Source organism: Prionailurus viverrinus, chromosome A1, assembly GCF_022837055.1.
Source record: "Prionailurus viverrinus isolate Anna chromosome A1, UM_Priviv_1.0, whole genome shotgun sequence".
Classification (NCBI taxonomy): Eukaryota; Metazoa; Chordata; class Mammalia; order Carnivora; family Felidae; genus Prionailurus; species Prionailurus viverrinus.
The window spans coordinates 113,967,949-113,992,608 of record NC_062561.1 but is presented as its reverse complement, the minus strand read 5'-3'; the positions used below and the strand labels follow the sequence as shown (position 1 = coordinate 113,992,608).

General features: G+C 40.7%; 1 protein-coding gene across 1 annotated transcript in view; it reads left to right on the top strand.

Annotated features, from left to right (window-relative positions):
• The window catches only part of SPOCK1 (SPARC (osteonectin), cwcv and kazal like domains proteoglycan 1), a 527,907-nt gene extending 515,471 nt beyond the window's left edge, over positions 1-12,436 (top strand). The window contains exons 9-11 of the mRNA XM_047869748.1: positions 3,073-3,135; positions 8,389-8,526; positions 8,995-12,436. Coding sequence (XP_047725704.1) covers positions 3,073-3,135; positions 8,389-8,526; positions 8,995-9,185 — 392 coding nt within the window. The 3' untranslated portion in view covers positions 9,186-12,436. The remainder of the gene's footprint in view (positions 1-3,072; positions 3,136-8,388; positions 8,527-8,994) is intronic.
• Positions 12,437-24,660: the final 12,224 nt, after the last annotated feature.

The window sequence follows — 24,660 nt, the reverse complement described above, 5'->3', positions numbered from 1 at the left end:
ATGCCAGGACCCTGAGTGTGAGGTTACTGCCTTTATCAAGGGACAGAGCTGGTCACCACGCTGTGTGGAGGCCTCTGGATGTGCTGCCCTTTCAGCAACTGCTGAAGGAGGCCAGAACCCCATTACGTGGCACATTATGGTATCCAGGAGAAGTTGATCAAACTACAACAGAAGTCATTTTGTTATAGTTATTTTTTTTTTTTATTACTCATTTTGTGTATTTCTCTCATTATTTCTTTATTTTTTGTGGGAGAGCTAGAAACAGAGTGGCAGGTGGGGAAGGGACAGGGAGAGAGAGAATTCCAAGCAGGTTCCACACCCAGCACAGAGCCCTATATGGGGCTTGATCTCACAACACTGAGATCATGACCTGAGCCAAAATCAAGAGTCAGATGCTTAACTGATCCACCCAGGTGTGCCTCTCTCCTTTTCTTAAGTTAGGTTCTTTATTTTTGTTGGATTTCTACCACCGTCCTCCATGACCCAGAACCAGCCCTGGGAGTTCCGTTTGACCTCCACATTTCCTCATTTCCTTTTGATTAATGCATGTACTCAAGGCTAAAAGTTGTCTCCAAAGCACCCTTTTAGCTATAGACCATAGGTATTAGGTATGTGAGGATTTTTTTTTTTACTATGATTAATGTGTAGATGTCCTACAATAAAGGCTCTAAATGCCTCTTCCGTCCAAGAAAATTTTGAGAGAGCACTTTAAAATTTTCCATGTGGTAGGATTATTTATTGACTGGTTTCTATATTTTTCTTTAGTATTACGTTTGAGTTTTTGAAGTTTCTTCAAAAATTCTCACTGGAATTATATTTCTTGAGTTACCACTTGAGTATCTGTAAATATTGGTATTTTCTTTATACAGAAACAAAGATGCCAAGATTAAACTTACTCTCCTAGTACTGGGTTTAGCTATAGAATAATATGAACCCATACTAATTTTTGTTCCCCATTAAGGACATGAATTTCCTAGGACATGTCTTAGTTTTGCTCAGTTCGTAACACTTTCCTGAGATATGTCATGCATTTTTTTAATTTTTTAAAAATATTTTATTTATTTTTTTAAGACAGAGACAGAGCATGAATGGGGATGGGGCAGAGAGAGAGGGAGACACAGAATTCGAAGCAGGCTCCAGGCTCTGAGCTGTCAGCACGGAGCCTGATGCGGGGCTTGAACTCATGAACCGTGAGATCATGACCTGAACTGAAGTCGGACGCTTACCGACTGAGCCACCCAGGCACCCCTATGTCATGCATTTTTGAGCTCTGGAATTAAACATTTGGTTCCATTTGATTAGTCTCTGCTCAGGAGCATCAGTTATATACATGTTGCACATCAGTTTTGTTGCTTCAGATACAGCCTTCCTTTATTTGTTTAATTTTCTTCTGTGTCGCTTATGTCTTTGAGCCTTTGTATCTGCATTGAACTGGAGTGTCCTTTTTGTGTGGTGATTTTTTTTTTCAAGTGGACTCTACACCCAGCATGAAGCCCAGTGAGGGGCCGCAACAGACATGAGCTGAGATCGAGAGTTAGACTCTTAACCGACTGAGGCGCCCCAAGTGTCTTTTTCATTAGAACCCTTGATTACTTAAGTCTTGGGTAACTATTTTCATTTGCTCAGAAGCCCGCGTTTTCTGTTAGAATTCTTCATGTGGAGTTGGGTTTTCTTGCAGTACTTTTTAGTAGGTCTCAGCCTGATTCATGTTTCCTTGCTGGAAGAGAAGTAAAATTTTTACAATTACCATCGGACCTTTTGAGGAACTCCCTGACACAGTGTTTCTATGAATGTGGGCGACTTTTGCATTCTTCAGGAACAGTCTTCTAAATGCCTATGGTTTTTGCACAAAGATGAGCTTTCCGGTGGTAAAATAGGAAGAATATTGGTCCCTACTTTATGGGATTGTTGTAAAGATGAAGACAAAATTCTAGAACCTTGTCTGGTACATTCTAAGAATTCATTAAGTGCCCCTTATTTGTCATAGTAAATGCTTTACTTCATCAAACATGGAATCTGTTTCCCTTTTTCTTTGTTGTTTTCAGTTGGTATCTTTCTCCTGCACTCTGAAAGCACCTTAAACCCAGGGGCGAATAAAGCATATTAGTTTTTCTTAAGGAACCAGCAACGAGACCGGGTGGCATCGTGCACTCCACAGGGTAAAAGATGTTAAGAAGGTGGTCAGGTACTTACGCTACTTCTGTCCAAGCAAGTCTGGGGCCTGTAGTAAATGTTCTGAGACTCAGAATACTTCTGCCCTTGGCTCGGGGCCCATGAGCACGTATCAGAGCCTTCCAGAGCCACTCGGTCTGCCAAGGCAAGTCACGGTGACTCAAGAACTGGTGAAACCATCTTTCTTTAGGCTTGGAATGGAATAAGTTCTTCTCTTGGGAGACAGAACTGCACACTGTCATAGGCCCTCATTGGCCATGCAGCTCCCACTCTATCAGTCCTTCCCTTGAGAACTGAGTTTTGTGCTCATTCATGGCAACAGGTGTTTTATAATTGAGGACTTGGAGGCTGAGAGTTAATGTTTCACTTTTCTATTCTCACTGCTACTCTCTATCTCTTACATAGCTTCAAAGTTTGTACAATTTTACAGTTGTTCCTTGAGGCCTATGTAAGTCTGAAGTAGCTATTCTCATCCTCTTTCTCTCCTGTAGCAAGACCTGGGTTAGATTAAGTATTGGTGAGTTGCTCCCATCTGTGGATTCGGAACACTTAACCACGAGGATGCTGTGATCCTCGTTCTCAGCTGATTAAAATGTCTATTACCAGATCACCTAGAAGCACTTGGCATTTGCCTGAGTTGGTGGCAGGAAGAACAATTACTATACAACACAAGTAGCCCCCAAATACTATTTAAGTACCTTATGATGTAAGGGTTTTTTTTTTTTTTTTTTGATTAGTAACACTAATGGCCTGAATTTGTTGTGCTGTTTAATAACAGCATATGGAGTCATTCCAGTCCCAGGTGTGTCATTGTGTACATTTCACTTCACGAGTGAAGCCAATCATTAGAGATTATGTCCTGCACCATCTGGAAACTGACTTTCATAAATTATTTTTCAGGTCTCCCTTGCCAGAATGAAATGAACAGGATCCAGAAGCTGAGCAAGGGGAAGAGCCTGTTGGGTAAGTACAATTTCTTGTCACTCGTTTGAACAACTAATTAAACCAACTATGTCTCGTGTAATGTTGAGCCACAGCAATGGTTATTCCATTAGGTAACAGTGTTTCCTGAAAGAAATGCCTCGCTTCATCCCCAGACAGCTGGCTGGACGTAGTCTGAGGATAGGCGAGCTGTTTGAGAAATGCTGCCTAGTCCATTAGCCCAGGACTAGTGGGCAGGGCTGCAAGGGTGGGAATCCAACACCGTCTCTACTGCCCGCTCCTCCCTTACTTGGGGCTCCAGTAAACCTCGGCTTTCTCTTCTGTCAAGAATCTCTCTTGAATGGAGCATGAAAGTGTTCCTTCCTAGTTCAAGCGGTAACGTCTATGAATTATTCCCCAGACAAAATTGTCCATTCAGGGAAGAAGATGAGCTGTAGCCTCTTCTGTATTTATCAGATCAGGTTCAAAGGCTTGGGTGTGCTTAAATGTGTTTTTTGGATTCATGTGCATAATAATCCCTGGAGGAAAGCATAAATCTGTTTAAATAGTGCACATTTCTCCTCTCTGTCTGAATGTTAACTGTGCTTTTCCCTGACATGCCCGTGTGTGGCTGGAGGTAAAGGTAACAAATGCTGGCTTGTTGAAGTGTTCCCTTTTAGGTGCATATCCTCTTTCTCCAGCACTAAGAAGTGGTCATGGCATTCAGACCAGGCCATTGCAGAGATTGGTAAACCTCATATATTTGTCAAAAAAGGAGTCTGGGTTGGTTTACTTGCTTTTTAAAAAGAGAGCTGACAGCGGCAATGTAATACACAATAATTCACAATTTTTCTTGTTAAGCATTAAGAAGCAGGTGCATCCCTTAAGCGGCTTGCCATTTCAAACATGCACCTGTGTACTTGAAGAAATGGGCAAGTTTTGTTTTGTTTTGATTTTACAGATTGTCTAAGTAGTCCGTGAACTCAGGTAGTTTCTCCTCTACTGATTTTTGGGTTGCCTCAGACCTCCCACTTCTGATAATGCCCCGTTCGACTCAGGAAGAACCCCAAAGTTGTGACTTTGACCTATGTGGATCTAGGTTCTAAAAAGACAAAGGTATCATTCTGATCTGAAGGCAACTTCCATAGGTCTGTCCAGTGCAAGGGCTTGTGCTCACTAATCTGATTTCTCCATGTAGGAGGTTATTCAGGCGTTTGAGTGATATGCCTAAGGTCCACAGGTAGTTAAAGAATTAGTATAAATCTAGTTTTTAAATTTTATTTTCATTGGCTATGCATATCTTCTTACCGCTTCATTAATAATGAATGAGACATTTATAAGGCATGTAGTCTGAGATAAAACGTCTCATCTTCCATTTTCCCTAGCTCACACCAATGAAACGCCTACCTTGAATCTCACCTAGTTTTCAAGCTTGCTTTATCACATCTCCCCACATAGAGAGATTACTCTGGCTGACTCATAAAAATACCATTGACCTTCTTACACATCATTTCCTACATGGGGATATCTCCTAATGTGTTTTCACGGGCATTCAAATTAAAAACAAAATAGACCATACATCGTGGAGTATAAATAATCAAAAGTGAAATTAAAACTACTTTCAGGATTGAATGAAAATGAGGTTTGTGGGTCGAAATCAGAGGGAAGCAACTAAAAACTTAGAGGAATAGTCATAGCTTCAAATGCATTTATGAAAAAACAAACACTAACTTTTTCAAGTCAAAAAATGACCAAGACTAAATTAGAAAACTTCAGCATGTATTGGAATCACTTGGAGTGTTTACTAAAAGCACAGTTTCTGATTCAGTAGATCTGGGTGGGATAGGGCCCAAGTACATGCTTTTCTAAGATGTTTCCAGGTAATGATGCAGGTGCTGGTCCTGGGACCACACTTTGACAACCACTGCTATAAGCCAACTTACAGAATCTTGAAAACCTTGTTGAAACAAGTACTGTGAGTTACGGAAGAGAAACAGAAGACCCACCCGTATGAAAAACCATGAAATTCCTGAAAATCAAAATCAAAATGCTAACCTCACTGCCCCCCAAAAGAGGCCCAAAATATTTTTATGAGTCTTTCACAGAAGAAAGTGTATTCAAAATGTCTAGAGGAGACAAAGAAAAACACCTGAATCATTTCATGAATTGGGTGCCATGATAAAAAAAGTAGAAGAAATAGAGGCATATAGTTTTATCACTTAGTGAATCACCTAGTAACACAGATGCAAAAGGATCAGTAAATTCAGTCAGTAGTATTCCAATAACAATGTATCATGGCCAAGTAGTATTTACTCCAGGAAAACAATATCCCAATTACTAGTAAGGAGGTTGAATTACTAATCAAAAATATCCCCAAAAAACAAAAGCCCAGGACCAAATGGCTTCACTGGTGAATTTTAGTGAACATTTAAAGAATTAACACCACCACACCTTCTTCAACTCTTCCAAAAAAGATCAAAGAAGAGGAAACACACCCAAGCTCATTTTTGAGGCCAGCATTATCCCAATGGCAAAATCAGAAAGGACCCTACAAGAAAAAAACAGGCCAGTATCTTAAATACACATACAAAATTTCCCAATAAAATACTAGTAAACCAAATTCAACAGTGCATTAAAAGGATCAAATGGGATTTAATGCTGCGATGCAAGGATGGTTCAAAATACACAAATCAACCAATATGATATATTAATACAAGGTGATATCTAAATAGATGCAGAAAATTCACTTGACAAAATCCAGTATCCATTCATGGTTTTTAAAAACTCTCCACAAATTAGGTATAAATGGAACAAACCTCAACATAATAAATGCCACATAAGACAACCAACATCATATTCAACAGTGAAAGGTTGAAATCTTTTCCTCTAATATCAGAAACGAGACAAAGTGGGCACTCTTACCACTCCTATTCAACATACTACTGGAAGTCCTATGCAGCACAGTCAGTCAAGAAAAAGAAAAGGCATCCAAGTTGGAAAGAAGTACAATTTTCCTTGTTTGCAGATATGTTTCAGCCAAGGAGGTGAAAGATGTATATACTGAAAACTCTATGACGCTGATGAAAGAAATCAAAGACAACACAAATAAATGGAAAGGAATCCCATGTTCATGGAGTGGAAGAATTAATATTGTTAAAATGTCCATATCACCCAAAACCATCTACAATTTAATTGCTATCCCTATCAAAAGTCCACTGGTATGTTCTGCAGAAATAGAAATAACAATCCTAAAATTCATATGGAATCACAAAAGACCCCAGATAGCCAAAGCAATCCTAAGAACAAAGTAGGAGACATTACACTTGCTGATTCCAAGCTACATTATGAAGCTGTAATCATCAAAGCAGCATGATGGCATAATAACAGACACAAAGATCAAGGGAACCAAAAATAAACACAAGTATGTAGGTCTACTATTAGTCTCTTTAATAAATGGTGCTTGGAAGATTGAATATTCACATGTAAAAGACTGAAACTAGATGTCTATTTTATACCCCTCACAAAAATTAACTCAAAATGGATTAAAGACTTAAATGCAAGACTGGAAACCATAAAACTCCTAGAAGAAAACATAGGGGAAAAAGCTTCTTGACATGAGCCCCAGCAATGATATTTTTTATAGGACACCTGAAGCACGAGCCACTAAATTAAAAAAAAAAAGTGGGACTATGTCAAACTTAAAAGCTTCTGCACAGCGAAATTATCAGAAAACCTACAGAATGAGGAATAACATTTGCAAAGCATATATCTGATAAGGGATTAATACCCAAAATGTATAAAGAACTCAACTCAGTAGCAAAACAAACCAAAACCAAAAACCTGATTTAAAGATAGGTAGAAGATCTAAATAGACATCATTCTAAAGAAAACATACAGATGGCCAACGGGTACATGAAAAGATGCTCAACATTATTAATCATCAGGGAAATGCTTATCGAAACCACAGTGAGATATCACCTCACACCTGTTAGAATGGCTGTCATCAAAATGACCAGACACAACAAGTGCTAGTAAGGACATGGAGAAAGGGAAGCATTGTGCGCTGATGGTGGGAATGTAAATTGGTCCAGCCGCTAGGGAAAGCAGTATGGAGGTTCATGAAAAATTTTAAAATAGTACTGCCATACAATCCAGCAATTCAACTTCTCAGAATATATCCCAAGGAAATGACATTCTGTCGAAGAGATATATGTACCCTTATGTTTACTTCAGCATTATTTATAGTAGCCAAGGTACAGAAACAACAGAGGTGTCCATCAACGGATTACTGAATAAAGACATATTGGTGCGTGTGTATACACGATAGAATATTGTATACCATAAGAGAAGGAAGTCTTGCCCATTGTGACAACACAGATGGACCCTGAAGAAATTATGCTAAGTGAAGTAAGTCAGACAAATACTGTATGATCTCACCTATATGTGGAATCTAAAAATCTCAGGGGCACCGGGGTGGCTCAGTCGGTTAAGCGTCTTTGGCTCAGGTCATGATGTTGTGATTCCGTGAGTTCCAGCCCCACACTGGGTTCTCTGTTGTCAGAGGCTGAAGTGGGCTCCACACTGTCTCTGTCCTCCCCCTGTTCACGTGTACACACGTTCTCTCTCTCTCTAAAAATAAACCAAAAAAGTTTACAACAAAAACTCATAGAAAAAGACATCAGGCTGGTAGTCCCCAGCGGTAGGGAGTAGGGGGTGGGGAACTGGAGAAAGGTGATCAAAAGGTACAAACTTCCAGTTGAAAGGCATGTAAGTACTAGGAATTTAATGTACAGCATGAGGACTCTAGTCAACTTTGCTGTGTGGTACATAGGAAAGTTGTTAATAGTAAATCCTAAGAGTTCTCATCACAAGGGAAACACATCTTTTTTTTTTTAAATCATTGAGATGATGGATGTTAAGTAAACTTACAGTGGTAATCATGACCCAGTATATGTGAGTCAAATTTGGCCCTACAGTTGACATTCCACAAGGCTGCCCATCAATTCTAGCTCAGTAAAACTGAAAAAATATTAACCAGTTGTAAGAGTAGGACCCATTCACCATTTAGAGGGGAAACATAAGAACCCATCAAAGAAGCGATCCTGTCTAACCTTGAGAAAGAAAACCCAGGGACTTGTCATCTTGAGTAAGTAATAACCAACGGCCCCATTCTCCCCTGCTAGCTGTGCAAGAAGTACCCGGTCTGATAGGTTAGCCCTCTTCTCCGTCTTGGAGGGCATCGCCCCCCGAGTATCAGGGCACCTCTGATTCAAATTGGACCTTTTATTCCCTCAGGAGCATTCATACCTCGGTGTAATGAGGAGGGCTATTACAAAGCCACACAGTGCCACGGGAGCACAGGGCAGTGCTGGTGTGTGGATAAATACGGAAACGAGCTGGCTGGCTCCAGGAAACAGGGCACTGTGAGCTGTGGTGAGTAAGGTCTTCCTGCATCAGCCCCACAATGACGGCTTGCATGTCCTGACTGAATAAAGCCCAGGGCAGGGAAATTTCAAGACCTATCCGTGGTCTACAGCGAACAAGTTTACAATGGTGTTGTGAATAAAGCACACGTGATTATGCGTAGCTAGCTTCCGGAGTGGCAGGGACTCACCATGAGCAGGAGATTGGGTAACATTTTGTAACAGTCAGGAACTGTCACAGGCAGAGAGGGACTTCGATAAACCTCCCACAGTTCTACCCCAGAAGGTAGAAGCATCTCAAGAATTCTGGGGGCCCCCAAAGCCTGTGGTCCCTCCAGGCTGGGAGGCCCCAGTATTCAGAGAGTGAATTGCATGGTTTTTCCCTACAGTTGAGTCACATGCGAAGGAACCATTCTTATGGTCCTAAGGTATAAAGAGAAACTAATCCTCCATCTTGTCTTCCTTCTTAATATTTCAGAAGAGGAGCAGGAAACGTCAGGGGATTTTGGCAGTGGTGGCTCTGTGGTCCTGCTAGACGACCTGGAGGATGAACGGGAGCTGGGACCAAAGGACAGATTGGGCAAGCTGAGGGTGCACACCCGGGCAGTGACAGAGGATGATGAGGACGAGGATGACGACAAAGAGGACGAGGTCGGGTACATATGGTAGTCCCCATCGGGAAGAGGACACGAGGTGCACACAGAATTGCAAGTCACTTCCTACTCCTGCGTTTGTATCTCATAAGACTCCGCAGCACCAAGGCCTCTTCTCCATTGTTGCTCTCTGTACCCGACCCGAGGTTTGGGAGACCACTTCTTGTCCCCAGAGCATTCTGGTTTTGCATACGCTTGTGTGGGAAGAAGGGTGTTGTGTTTTGTTTTTTAGACGGGGAATGGCTGGCTGAATTCGAGCCCCCTTCCCTCCCATGAGATTTTTGCAACAAGCATGTGATTTATGTGGGATTCTGACAGTGCAGGGAGCCCCCACCTTGTAAACGTCAAAGATGCTTTTTGATTACCCACACCAGTGGTTATTCCAGCATGGTTCCCAGCCTTACGGTGTCTAAGTGCTTTTCTTGTGTCCTGTAGATGTCGTGGAAAACACACCACACTGTACTTTTTTTCCCCCCTAGCCCCACCACCCCAGGTGTTAATAACTAAAAATTAGTTTTCATATCACTCTATCTGGCTTCCTACAAACAAGAGCCTTAATTCAGTCAAGAGTTCCTCTGGGGAATTGATTTCCTTAATAAAAAACGGTGTCTGGACGCTTCTCTCTGTACATGCTTGAGTATGTACAGAACAGACTGTACATGTACAAGGTGCACACACACACCTCTCAGAAAAAAGTGTTTCAAGATACTCTAAAAACTCATCTGAAAAACAATTCTAGATTTATCAGCCTGTCCAGACCTGGATCACAATTTCTGGGATAAGAAATTTGTATCAAAGTCCTTTTTTTGCACTAACAGCACTTGCAGCGTGCAGGCTGAGGATGCTCCTTCCCCTATGCATTAGCAGAGTTCCTGGAAGCCCTTTGATTTGGATAAGCCTCTGTCCGCCTAAACCACTTTTCTTGCAGAAGCCATGAGACTCCCACATGGGCAACTTCACAAGCCATCTCTTTCATTTCAGCTCCAAGCCCACCCCGGGCTGCAACAATCCCGTCCGCCACAGGTTCTCACCTTCCCTACCTACGCAAGGGCTTTTTCCAAGGCATGTCTCCATATCATATCCCCTGCTCTCCGAGAAGACAATACCACAGTGTTCCTTAGCAGAAGAAAATTCCGGATTCTTAATCTAAGGTTTTGCTTTTGCCCCATTTCTATCCACAGATCATAATGAGGGTCCACGAACTGTACAGATTTTATACCGCCACTCATCCTTTGTAAACAATCCCACACGGAGGCCAAAAAGAACTTCATCGTAGCACAGAGAAGCTAGGGTTGGATTTTTACCCGCTAGTCCTGTCCCTATCACCTCACCTGCACCAATGTTAAGAAACCAATGAAGAAAGCCCTTCATCAGTGTTTCTTTTCCCGAAGTAAGTTCACGATTAGAGTCTGTCTCCAAATTTGGTAGGGTCATTATCTCTATCGTTTTTAGAATTTCTGACCCTATCAAAGCTGACTCAGATACAAAGTACCAAAGAATAGTCCTCAAGTGGTCCCATTTAGTTCAGTACCAGCCCTTAAGCTCCTGCTCCACCTGGTTTCCAGCTTCCTGGATACCCTCATCAGCCACCCAGCAAGGCTTTCTGGCCCACATTTTTTTCTGTTGTTTGTTTTCGTTCATCATGAATTCCAGCCCATCCACAAGACAACCACATAAAACTCAGGCAAAAAAACACTTTGTACTCTGTCAACCCGCCTCAAACCAGCATTTTCCAATCCTAGCATTGGCCAAAGTGGCATCATCTCTAGAGTTAGTCTCAGATGAGAAATGAACATACTTGATACAATAAACTTCTTTGGCCTAATATACATGGGTACAACCAGGACTGTAGGTATAGAGAGGCCAGAGGCAAGCTCTGTATTGGGATTTCAACTGCATCATCCCTGTTTCAATTTTTTTTTCTCACCTGAACGAAACACCAAGATCATAATTTAGAAAACAGGTGTTTAATTGCAGCTAAATTATAATAGAGTATATAAAAGAATCAAGACATTAAAAAAAATCTCAGTTTACACCATCAGAGAAAACCATTGTTACTGTCTCTCTGAGCTTGGAAAAATGCACAAGAGAACAAATTAAAATCGACTAACTGATTTCACTTAGAGAAACTTCGAGGAACAGAGAACCACTGATTTTAATTTGCCTAATTATCTTATGACAAGTGTCAAAATAAGATGACACTTAAAGATTCTTAGCATTCACTTAATGATGGAGAAGAATGTGCTCTGTAGTCAGTTCCCAGTAAGCTAACGAGATGCTCATTTTCAAAGATACTCCAAGAAGATATTTTGATTCATTAAGATATTAAATAAAAAGCCCTCCTAAGACCGGAAACACAAAATCAATGGACCAACCAACATTAACACCACTTTTCGTGCCTCAACTTTGGCATGACATCACTGGATTTTTAAAGGGCTTTAGTACAATTTTTAGAAACTTTACCTTTAGAAGTGAAATTTTTGATTTCTTCCTTTTGGGAAGGAGCATTTTTGCTAGCAACTAAGAATACATAAGAATGTTGATTAAAAAAAATAATACCATGATAATTGATTACCTTTTTTTGAGACAGTTCATGAACTGAATCCTCACCGACTCATTTTTGGAAACTCTAGTAAATAGTTTTATTCTTATTCCATAAATCGTTCTCTTATTTAATACCATTTCCTTGGCATCCAACTTAAACCCCAGAATTTTCTTCCACCATAGTTAGTTGTCTGCCATATTAATGTCTTTTTGTTTCTGCAGATATTCTAGGCATGGGAATACCTTAATATTCAATCTGAGGTTTGGTTATCAGTTTCCCCTTCTTTATGCCCATTTCCCCACGCCCAGCAGTGAATGACTACGTGTCTGTCCAGGTCTGCCCCTCTACTTTTCCCAGAATGCAATTCACATTTGTTTTGTTTTCATTTTTTACTTTGACCACATTGTACAGTAACATCTAAGAGCCCTTTCTACAGTGGGTGGTTTTGGTCTTTTTATACCTTTTTCTCAAAGTCACTGATGTTTGTCCCTGTTCAATGTGTAGCATTGTAATGAGAGCCCACCAAATCCTGAGTGTCATTTTGTTGTCCCTATTGTAGATGAAATAGTGATGTAGAAAAATCTAGTAAATTCTGAATGCTTTTCCACGTAGACTTATCTGGAATGTGAACACGACTCTTTGGTTAATAGTAAATGCTTTAACTGTAGTCCTAAGTAGGTGCATTTCTGTCTGTCTCAATAAATTTTAATTTGTCTGCAACATCTGAATGTATTTGTATTTTCTTATCTTGCATGTGAACTCACCTGGCTATGTCCACACCCACTCTCCGGAGAACAAACAGTAGGGGCAAAGGGGACTGCCAATGCTGACCTCTCCTGTGCTTCTGTACATGGCAGGGAAGAATACCTGCTGTGGTCGAGCCTGTCCTGGCCCCTCTCAGCACAATCTGTGTCCACTCAGTCTAGAACACCTAACCCTTATTTTTGCTGCTTCCACCTTTTCTACGCTTTACCTTTGTTACATAGTTTTGACCTATTGGATTTCAGTGTTGTCTTCCTGTTTACAATCTTAAGCTTTTCCAGTTCTGCCTATTCCTTCCCTCCCCTGTCAGTTCTTCTCCAATTCTCCTGAAACTAAAACACAAAACAACAACAACAAAAAAAAAACAACCCAGTCTCCTTTACAGGGAATTCTGAGTTCTCCACAGTTCATGGATTAACCCACCAGAGGCTTGTCAAACATCAGAAAGCACCCAAATTGGAACAGGAATTATCTCCTTTCCACCTTTATCCACATTCAGGCCAGTGTGTCTATGACTTAATTATACCCTGAGTGAGTAATTTCACCCTGAGCTGAGGTAGAAACTATCTTATGAATAATTCCATTCCTTTACCCCACAGAGTAGATTTTACAGACAATTTGTAGATTGACAGTTCAGGGAAAGGCGCTTCATAAATCCACAAAATAACTAATGTCAGGAGAACAATGACCAATATGAATACTCTAGGGGTGTTACAGGATACAGCAAAGAGATGTTGGCATTCATGGACACACTCCAAATTCATCTCAAATCAGCACAGTTGTGCAGGTCAAATATCACCTTGCTCCTCCAGCTGTGACTTCACAGATGTCACCTTGGTTCATTTAAAGGGCAGGACCAAAGGAATGAGAACTAGAAGCCAGTGTCCAGCTTTGGTGATACAGGTAAGCCAAAAGGTCACAGCACCTTCTTGCAATGCTTACCCACTTGTAAGATTTGCTTTGACAAATTGATTCAAGGAAAGAGGAAGATTTTAAGATGTATTCACTCAACGGGCCTTTACAGATTTATTTATAGATTTTTAGATGAATAGATGTTGTATTGATGAATGCCAATGGAGGCTGGCACCACATTCAGTTCTAGGAATACAAGTGTGAATAAAACTCTGAGGAACCCCCAATCCGTATCTTGAGCGTGTGTTTTGACCACCACTCCATTCTTAGACATCACTTTCCATTTACATAATTCTAGAATTTCCCACTGATAACTTAAAAAATGAAAAAGGTGAGATGAAACAGAGCGGTTATGCCCATGACAGCAAGAGTCAGCAAGGCTGTTCTAACAAACCTGAGCCATAAAGGACGAGATTGATACATTTTTTCCATCCAAATTAACAACATCATAAACAAACTGGCAAGATAAACAAGAGACTAAGGAAGATACCGGTGACATAAAACAGATGAAGGATTAGGATACAAATATTTTTTGACTCCTAAATCCCTAAGCCAAAGGTCCAACAGACTAATGGAGAAACGATGAAAACAAGCAATTCACAGAAGACAGACAAATGGCAAGGGAACCATGCCTAACCTCACGGATGATCATTTTTCACTTTAAAAAGCCATGTTACATTGGGGCACCTGGGTGGCTCAGTCGGTTAAGCGTCCGACTTCAGCTCAGGTCACGATCTCGTGGTCCATGAGTTCGAGCCCCGCGTCGGGCTCTGGGCTGATTGATGGCTCAGAGCCTGGAGCCTGTTTCCGATTCTGTGTCTCCCTCTCTCTCTGCCCCTCCCCCGTTCATGCTCTGTCTCTCTCTGTCTCAAAAAAATAAAAATTAAAAAAAAAAAGCCATGTTACATGTTGATGAGAATGTGGTATAAACACCTTGCACACTGTGCAGTCACAGCACCCACAGGGAGGGCAGTTTGGCAACAACTATCAAAATAAGAACATACCCCGTAGGACCCAGCAATTCCACTTCTGAGTAACTAGTAGAGGGCGAAAAATCAAATAATTTGCAAAAAAAAAAAAACCATAGAAATGTATATCCACTGCAACATCACTGTTAGCACAGCAAAACTGGGACAAAGCTAAACATCCATCAATGGGCCTGATGGGTGACTCGTCTGGAATACGACACAACAGTCAAAAAGAATGACTTAACTTCATATGCACTGAGTGAGAAAAACGTCTACATTATCAGTTGTGTGAAGAAAAAAACTGGGGTGTATAAAATATAGACTATATTAGGTATCTAAAAGGAATTATGGGGAGTGTGGAAATACACAGTGCAAGGCCTGAAAGAACACACACTAAGCTGGTGGTAGTGTTACTGTGACAGAGACACATAGCATGAATGGGGGAGGGGGAGAGAGGGAGGGAGAGAGAGAATCCCAAGCAGGCTTCGCACTGTCAGCACAGAGCCCTCCATGGTCTCCATCTCACCAGCTGTAAGGTCATGACCTGAGCTGAAATTCAGAGCTGGATGCTCACCTGACTGAGCCACCGAGGGACCCTAGCAGTGGTGACTTCTAAGAGGAGGACTGGGATTGTGTCTGATAGCCAACAGGGGCGTCAGCCTCATCCCCATGTTTCACTTTCTTCTAACAACAAAAGCAATTTACCACAATGTCTGACATGATTTAAAATTAATCCATCAGCTTTCTCTTCGCGGTTTCTCTCCCTACATTCCTTGACTTCAGGAATGGCACCAGCATCTCTGGTTTTCTTTCCCAAGCTCGAGTAAGTCACTAGCCTCTGTTTGTTCATCTTTCTAGATATATTTTCCTCGCTTTCTTACCACCACTGTCATGATTCTGACCACCATCATCTTTCTCAATGTTCCTAGGAATATTTTCACTAGTGACCGTGCTGTATCCTTATCCAGCTCAGATCCATCCAGCATGCTGCTGCTGCCAGAGTAATTTACTCTAAAGGAAAATTTGATCGTGTCACTACCCTAATTTTCAAGGTTTCTCTTCCCTTTCAAGACCATATATAAACTACGTGGCTTGGCAAACAAGCTCCTTTGTAATCGATTTCTCTGTATTTCTTTGTTCACTTGCACTCCTCACTCCCCAAATTCTCACTTGTTTCTAAGCACTCCACCCTTCTCAAGCTTCTGCCTGTGTTCTTGATAGTGTCTTTACCTGGAACTCCCAGGGGACTCAGCTCGATTATTACTTCCCTGGGAACCTTTCTCAATTGCTCTTCTCTAGCACCCTGTGTGTATTTCCAACACGATGCTTTGTGTCATGTCTGATTCCCTCATCAAGTATGAAAGCCTCAAAAGTAACAGATGAAGCAAAATGACATAATAAGAAGCTCCAAAGGCTTCATTCACCCAGTGTTTAAAAACACTGAAAACTAAGATAAATAAATAAGATCTCTGTAAAAAAAGTAAAAGCCTGTAGGATCCAACTTAATACCCAATCAACAAAAAGCCACATTCAAAATGGCAGGACATTTCATGATGTCTTGACTTGCCCTAGACCACTCTCTTCCCAGTGCAGCCTGGCCTTCTATCTAGAGCGGGTGGCAGCCCAATTCCCAATTCCATAAACCACAAGAGAACATTTTTTTTTTTTTGCAATATTATAACCTGTCTGGAGGCTGCTTAAAGGATTGGTCTCTGGGTTACCTAACTCAAATTTCAGAGAGGGTAGCAGGATTCTCACACAGGCGGGACACCAAAGCTCTTCTTTCCAGAAAACAGTGGTATTCATGCCAGCGGGGGCTCAACGGGCCAAAACCCCAAAAGTCTGAGGTCCAAGTGCAGTGGAGTGTAGCATTGGATGCAATTTCTACCTCTTTGGCTCCCATATATGGTGACACATAGAGTCTGACTGGACACAGTCCCAAGTCACAGAGTCGGGTCAGAGTTCTACATACATGTATGGGAATTGGTTGGGCCATGTTGCCTTCCTTAGGGAGGGGCTCTACCACTTTACCCCCTTTGATGCTCAGACGCCCTAATTTGGGTCAAAGACCATCATCTTGGTTTAGAGGTTTAAATTTCCATAGGCACGGCCATTTTCCTTTCAACCATTGGCTCAGTGAGACTGGAGACGAACCATATAACCAGGGGAGATTGGTGAGGTAGGATTAAGCAAGCTCCCAAAATCAAGAGAATAATACTTAGGAGGTTTTGACACTCCCGAGAGTTGGGAACCATCCTCCAAATAACTCGCTGGGGTTCCAACCATCCCAGGTCTGGACTGGGACAAGAACAACCTTTCTTATTTGACCTGTGACCTCTTCTATGACCTTTTCTTCCTCATCTATCTGTAGGCAGCAGTTTCTCAGGTTAAACTTTCCACGAACTCTTCTCTCAGAAGCAAGTAATCTAAGGCCAAGCGATTTTGACAGATGGCATTGCACATTGTGGTTTGCTGCCTGGCTAGTAAGTTAAGAGCTCTGGAGGTCTCACTGGTTATCATTTGAGTCTGATTATGCAGTTTAGCATATAAGTGGGAGTGTGGTAGCCCCAGGACCCATCCTCTGCCCAGGTGGCAGGGCCATCATATTGGATTCTATGTTCAGGAGGCTATTCATCATTCTTCCAATTGCCAATTTGTAGGACACATCATTTCCTTTGAGTCTCCCTGCCTCCATATACCTGGACTCCTAAATGTTAACCTCTAGCAAGTGGTAGCAGGAAGAACGATGAACGAATAGTTCCCAGCACACATGACCCGGACCAGCCTGAGGGAAGTACTGTATAGGCTGTCCTTCCAAATATCCACTATAGTCCACCTGGGGCCCACTGTCCAATGGCTGCATCGGCATTGTCCTAGGCCTCACAGAGATGAGAGAAGTTAGACAAGGGGTGGGGATCTGGCTGAGGTGCTCTGGGGACCCCCACCATTGGGTTTCTCAGGTGGTTGAGTTATAAAATCTTTGGGCTAGGCATTTTAAGCTTCCAACAGAGATGGTAAGATTCCTTCCCCACTGGGTAAGGCGGTTTTTTTTCCCAATAATTGAGGTTTTGAGAGCCAAACCCTAGTAGTAGGACTGGCACATTCTGTTCCACTATAAGGTTCATGGGGATCTAATCCGGTAGCCTCCCGTGGCCATTGATCCCCCATGTCAGTTCCCCCGCATACATAACAAGAAGAGAACTTTAGAGTCTGAACTATAGTCTCTGCTATGACTAGAAACAGATGTTTCATCATGACCGAGACAGGAAGAGGGAGGATTTCCATTTCTTCATAAAAGGAGTGAAAGACTTGGTGGGTTATGGCCTTATGTGTGACTGTAACTCTCTTTAAAATATAACAAGGTTCCTGGGTCTGTGCCCAACCCATAGATAAGTGTACTAATCTGGTGGTTGGTTTTCCATTTTGAAACTCCTGAGTCAAGGATGGTAAAATTTACAGCGTTACAGGTTCCCTATTGGCAGTTTGACACAGCCATGCCCTTTCGGAGGAGGGCTGCTTTGTCTTTAGTCTGCCAGGTGGCCCATGTGACATGGCTCCAATAAGGAAGAGGAATTCAGTGCCTAGGGCCAGGAAGCACACATACCAGACCCCTCACACATGTATTCAGCATAGAGTTGGTACCCTCCTTCCCATGCCAGACCTCCACATGGCAAACCATATGGCAATGTGTCACCTGTGGCTGTACATACATCAAAGAATATAGACAATGGCTGGCTTGGACTGGTAGTTTGAATTTTGTTCATTGGTCAGCCCATACTGGTGGTGCCTGACTTGGGGTGACTCCAGACCTCTACCCATTCTTCTGTTGGGAAGTAGTGCGGGTCAAAACAAGTCTGTTGACTCTCCCATTGGCAGATAGAACAGGTGGTCTTCTAGTGTACTGAGGTCTGCAGGACCTTTCCCTGGCATGAGAAGTGGGTATGGTATAGTAAGGACCAAGCGACTCCCTGGCCTGACCTGGTTATGCGAATACATGGGTCACATGATGAGGAACCTAGGTCTACAGAAGGGGTCCAGATTAGAAGCAACCAATACCAATGAAGCATCCTATCCACCAAAGGAAGGCAAGTGTAACAGAAACCTCTTGCCACACTCCCAGCCAGCCGGGGCGGCCTCTGCCAATCCCGTGGCAAAAAGTAGAGCAAGAACCACAACAACAGTGAGAAACAAGGGGTGACAGTGCATCCCAGTTAGGAAATGGGTATAAAAAATAAGGACAGTCTATTTGATCCATCACACCATCGATTCGTCAAGCTTCTGTCGTGTGTATTAGTCGGCCTCCAGAGTGACTAAAGCTGGGCTGCAGTCTCCCAGAGCCTCTAAAGTTGTAGACCGCTTCTTCCGTAACGGTCACTTTGCACAGCATGGATGGATCAGGAATGCACTCCCAGTTTTGAGATGCTGACTTCACTTGGTTGTGGTGATTCTAGGGACCCACTTTGGCTACCTTTACTGCACTAGGGTTGGACAAAGTAACAGAGAATAGGCCCCTCCAGAGGAGTTTTAGGGGTTGGACATTCCATTCCTTTACCCATACAGTATCTCCTGGTTTAAAGGGGTGAGCGTCTGTGGTCAGAATCACAGATAAATACTCCCTAACCCAGTGGTGTAAAGTGGTTAGGGTAGAGCCAAGGGTCTGCATCTGTTACCTTAGGGTGAGACTGCCTATCTCATTTAGATCGCTCCTATGCCCTTGATAATGGGGGGAAGGTGCCCATAAAGGATTTCATAAGGGGAGAACCTTATTTTTTTAGGGTAAGGCTTCTACCCAATTGGTATGGGTTGATACTTTTACTAACAGATGTTGGAATTCCTTTGACCTTGGCATACGAGTGAAACCTAACCGTCTGTCTTCCCTGGATAGCCTTCAGTTCCTTGATTGCCTGGGAGAGCAAGTTTGTGGCGGAGAGGATTGTTTCTAAGGACATACTTCACAGGCTGATACTACTTGCTGAACTGTCCATGACAAATTTTTCCCAGTAAACATCCTTCGGGCCATTTGGTAAGTTTTATCCCTCCCTAAATGAAAGGCCTGACACAGTGCTTTAATGATCTTTTAGCTCTATGAGCTAGGTAATAGTAATTGCCCCTGCTCTGTTTGTAACCATCTGGAGGGCTGGAGACAGTGTCCATGAGTCAGACCCCAGTTTATTTCCTTGGGAGAGAAAGTGGGATTGGGTCTCCTTTATTAAGGGTTAATTCACCAAAACATCCAACAAGTACAGACCTATATTTGCCAAAAATCATAGCACCAAAATAAATGAAAAACACTGGCACCCCTGAAAGTTGAAATATACAGCTCTATAATAACTAGAGACTTCAGGAGCTCACTTCCAATAACGGATAAAAACAGACAGCGTATCAGTAGGAGAGGACTTGTACAACACTTTAACTGGACCTAACAGACACATACACATTTTCCTTAAGTGCACATAAACATGGTCCAGGACAGACCATATATGAGGCTGTAAAACTAGGTTTACTGTTTTAACACTTCAAATTGTACATATTTTAAAAGAATGAAATCATACTAAATATCTTTCCTGATCACACAGAATGAAAATAGCAATCAGTAGCAAAAAGAAAACCAGAAAATTAAAAAAAAATGTGGAACTCAAACACCACACTCCTAAACAACCAATGAGTCCAATAAAAAATTGCAAAGGAAAGGCAAATGAAAATGAAAGTATACCAAAATGTACAGTGTGCAATGAGAGCCATGCTAGGAGTGCAAATTTATAGCTCCAAATGCTGATTATTTTTTTTAAAGATCTCAAATAGACAACCTAACTTTACAAGTTAAGAAACTATAAAAAGAACAACAAAGTAAGCCTAAAGGTAGCAAATGGAAGGAAATAAAAGATTAGAACGGATATAAATAAAGAATACGAAATACAAAATATCAACAAAAACAAAAGCATTTCAAAAAGATTAACAAAAGTGACTAACAAAATTTAGTTAATTTGACTAAGAAAAAAAGAGAGAAGACTCAAATTACTAAAATTACAAATAGAAGTGGGGGACATTACTACTGATTTCATAAAAATAATAAGTACTATGAGAGAGTGTCATGAACAATTGTATGCCTACAATTGAATAACTTAGATGAAATGGACAAATACCTAGAAACACACAACCTCCCGAGACCGAATCATGAAGAAACAGAAAATCTGAATCAACCTATAAGAAGTAAAGGCATCAAAAATCTCCCAACAAATAAAATCTCTGGACCAGACTGGTGCACTGGTAAATTCTAACAAATATTTAAGGAAAAATTAACACCTGTCCTTTTCAAATTCTTCCCAAAAAAGTGAAGAGGAGGGAATACTTCCTAGCTCATCTATGAGATTAGCATTATCCTGATACCAAAATCAGAAAAAGACACTACAAGAAAGCTACAGACCAATATTCCTTACAGTCTCTCAGGCAAAAATCCTCAAAAGAATATTAGAAAACCAAATTCAGGAATATATTAAAGATTTATAAGCCATGATCAAACCATTTATCCCTTAAATGCAAGATGTTTCACCACATAAAATCAATCAACATAATGTACCACATCAACAGAATAAAGAAAAAAAAAATCACACAATCATCTCAACTCATGCAGATAAAACATTCGATGAAATTTAACTTTTTAAAATAAACACAGTCCATAAACTAAGAACAGAAGGAAACTACCTCAATGTAATAAAGTCCACGTATGAAAATCCCATAGCTGACATCATACTCAATGATGAATGAAAAAGCTTGTCCCCTATGGTTGTAAACAAAACAAGGATGTCAACTTTCACCAGTCCTAGTCAACATACTTTTGGAAGTACTAGCCAGAACAATTAGGCAAGAAAAAAAAAACTAAGACAATTAAACTGGAAAGAAAGAAGTAAAATTCTGTTTGCAGATAACATGATCTTAAGTGCAGAAAACTCTAGAGTTTCCACAGGAAAAGTTTATAATAAAATAATTCAACAAAATTGTAGAATACAAAATCAACTCACAGGGGAGCCTGGGTGGCTCAGTCTCAGGTTGTGATCTCATGGTTCTGAGTTCGAGCCCGATATCAGGCTCTGCGCTAACAGTATGGTACTTGCTTGGGATTCTCTCTCTCTCCTTCTGTCTCTTTCCCTCCCCCATTCATGCTCACTCACTGTCTCTAAATAAATAAATAAAGTTAAGAAAAACACAACAAAAATCAACCCACAAAACTCCGCTGTGTTTCTATACACAGTGAACAATTTGGAAAGGAAATTAAGACACCAATTTCACCTATAATAGCATCAAAAAGAATAAAATACGTAGGACTGAACTTATCCAAAGAGGAAAGACATGCACACTACAAGTGCAAAACACTCCTAAATTAAAGAAGACATAAATAAATGGATAAACATCCAGGGTTCATGGATTAGAGGACTTAATACAGTTAAAATGTCACTGTTACCCAAAGTGACCTACAGATTCAAAACAATGCATACCAAGCTCCCAAAGATGGTAAGTTTTTTTTTTTCCAGAAACAGATACATCTATCCCAAAATTTGTATGGAATCTCAAGAGACTCTGATTAGCCACAACAATCTTGAAAAAGAAACAAGCGGGACTTATACTTTCTGATATAAAAATGCAGCAAAAAGCCATGGTAATCAAAATAATGTGATACCATTATAAAGACAGATATAGAGAAAAATGGAATAGAATACAAAGCCTGGAAATAAACCCTTGCATACATGATTAAATGATTTTCAGTGAGGATGCCAATATTATTCAATGGGGAAAAACTGTCTTTTCAACAAAACGGTGCTGGGAAAAGTGGACATCTAGTTATGAAAGAATAAAGTTGGGTTCTTTTTCTGAGACATAAAGTCTTGTCTCAAAACAGATCAAATACCTAAATTTAAGAGCAAGAACCAGGTAATTCTTGACAGAAAACAGAACAGGTAAGCTTCGTGACAATGGATTTGGCAATGACTTTTTGAATATGACACCAAAAGGCAGAAACCATTTGTGTTACTGAGTGACACTATCAACAAAGTGAAAAGGCAACCCATGCAATGGGAAAAATATTTGCCATCATATCTAAGGGATTAACGTCCAAAATATATGAAGAGCACCTACATTTCAACAACAACAAAAAAGGACCCAATTATACAATGGGCAAAACAAATAGCCATATTCCCAAAGAACATGTGCAGTATTCATTTCCAAAGAATACATCCTAATGACCCATATACACATAAAAAGCTGCTCAACATCTCTAATCATTAGGGAAATCCAAGTCAAAACCACAGTGACACATACCATTTCATACCATTAAGGAGAGCCATAATAAAAACAGTAATACATGTTTTGGCCAGAAGGTAAAGAAAGTGGAAGGCGGGAATATAAAATGTGGCAGCCACTGCGGAAGACAGTATAGCGGTTCCTCAAAAAATTCAACACAGCATTACCATATGATCCAGAAATTTCACTCCTAGGTATATGCCCCCAAAATTGCAACAAGAGATTTGAACAGCTGATTGGATTGTACAGCAATATTCATAACAGCATTCTTCACAATAGGCAAAAGATGATTATAATCCAAATATCCATCAGTAGATGAGTGGATTAAGAACACGTGGAAATTCTGATACATGCTACAACTTAGATGGATCTTGAAAACGTTACGCTACACGAAATAAGCCAAACATGAAAATATAAATATTATATGAGTCCACTTATAGGAGGTACCTAGAATAGTCAAATTCGTAGAGAAAGTAGACTACAGGTTACCAGGGACTAGGGGCAGGGGAAATAGGAATTGAGGGCTTAATGGAAAAAGAGTTTCAGTATGGGATGATGAAAAAGTTCTAGAGATGAAAGGTAGTGGTGATGGTTGCAAAACAGTGTGAATATACTTAGTTCCACTAAATGGTACTCTTAAAAATGGTTAAAACGCTAAATTTTGTGTTTAAATTTTATATGTAAAATTATGTTTAAATGTTATATATTTGACATCAAAAAAAGCAGGAGGGGTGCCTGGGTGGCTCAGTCGGTTGAGTGGTCAACTTGGGCTCAGCTCATCTCCCGAGTTTGTGAGTTCAAGGACCACATTGGGCTCAGTGCCATCAGTGCACAGCCGGCTTTGCTTAGGATCCTCTGTCCCCTTCTCTCTGCCCCTCCCCCGCTTGTGGTCGGTCTCCCCCTCTCTCTCTCTCTCTCAAAAATGAATAAACATTAAAAAAAAACCTAAGAGATGTCTTATCTTTCTCTTATTCCCATGGTAATGGGAACAAAAACATACTGATGAGTTAATTCTGCCTGGAAAGATTTTTTTTTTTTTTTTAAAAACAAAACAAAACAAAACAGAAGAGACCTCACAGAAAGGATGACATTTGATCAATACCTTCACAAAGGATGACTTTTTCCATCAATTCATACAGGCTGATTTTTTTTCAGCAGCTTCATTGAGGTATAATTTACTTAGCATAAAATTTATCTGTTTTAAGCGTGACTTTCATTAAATGTATCGAGTTGTCAACCGTATCGTGTCTAATTTCAGGACACTGACATGAAACCTCATGCCCAGCTATCGTTCCTTCTTCTCTCCCTCCCTGAGCCTGAGCAAATCACCAAAGTATTTTCTGTGTCTAGAAATTTATTTACCGTTTCTGAATATTTCATATAAATGGAATCCTGTAACATGTGGGCTTGTATAGGACTACTGATCACAAATCTATCATGTCAGTGAGTTCCACTGCTCACAGGTTTGAGGATTACAAATTCGGATGGTAAATCGGATACCAAATAATGATTTGCATATCTTATCAACCACAGGTCTTGAGACTCTAAATAGCTGTTAAGGCATGTTCTCCCAAACCGGAAGACTATCCTCTTTTCCTGATATTCCTGTTTTTACTATTCCATTCACCATTTTCCTTTCTCTCTTAAAAAAAAAAAAAAAAAAAAAAGCCTTAGGGATCATTTGATTATATAAAAGAGTGTTTTCTTCCTGCTTATTTTTCACGATTCATGTGAACCTATTCATGAACTCTATTCATGTAAACCTAAGCTTAATTTCTAAAACCTGTAGTACTAATCACATTCTGGCAAAAGAAACAATGAACCTAATTAAAATCTGAGACAAGAGCTTATGGAAATTTTGGTTGGTTCTTAAAATAGAGACCTGAGCAATACTGTTGCTGTGGCTTTTGAATCTAGGACTCTCAGCAGTTTCTCCTCAGCTTTTAGTCATCTGTGCTCATTTTCAAAACTCAATGAGGATAGCAACTGAAGTCTCCTCACCAGCTCAC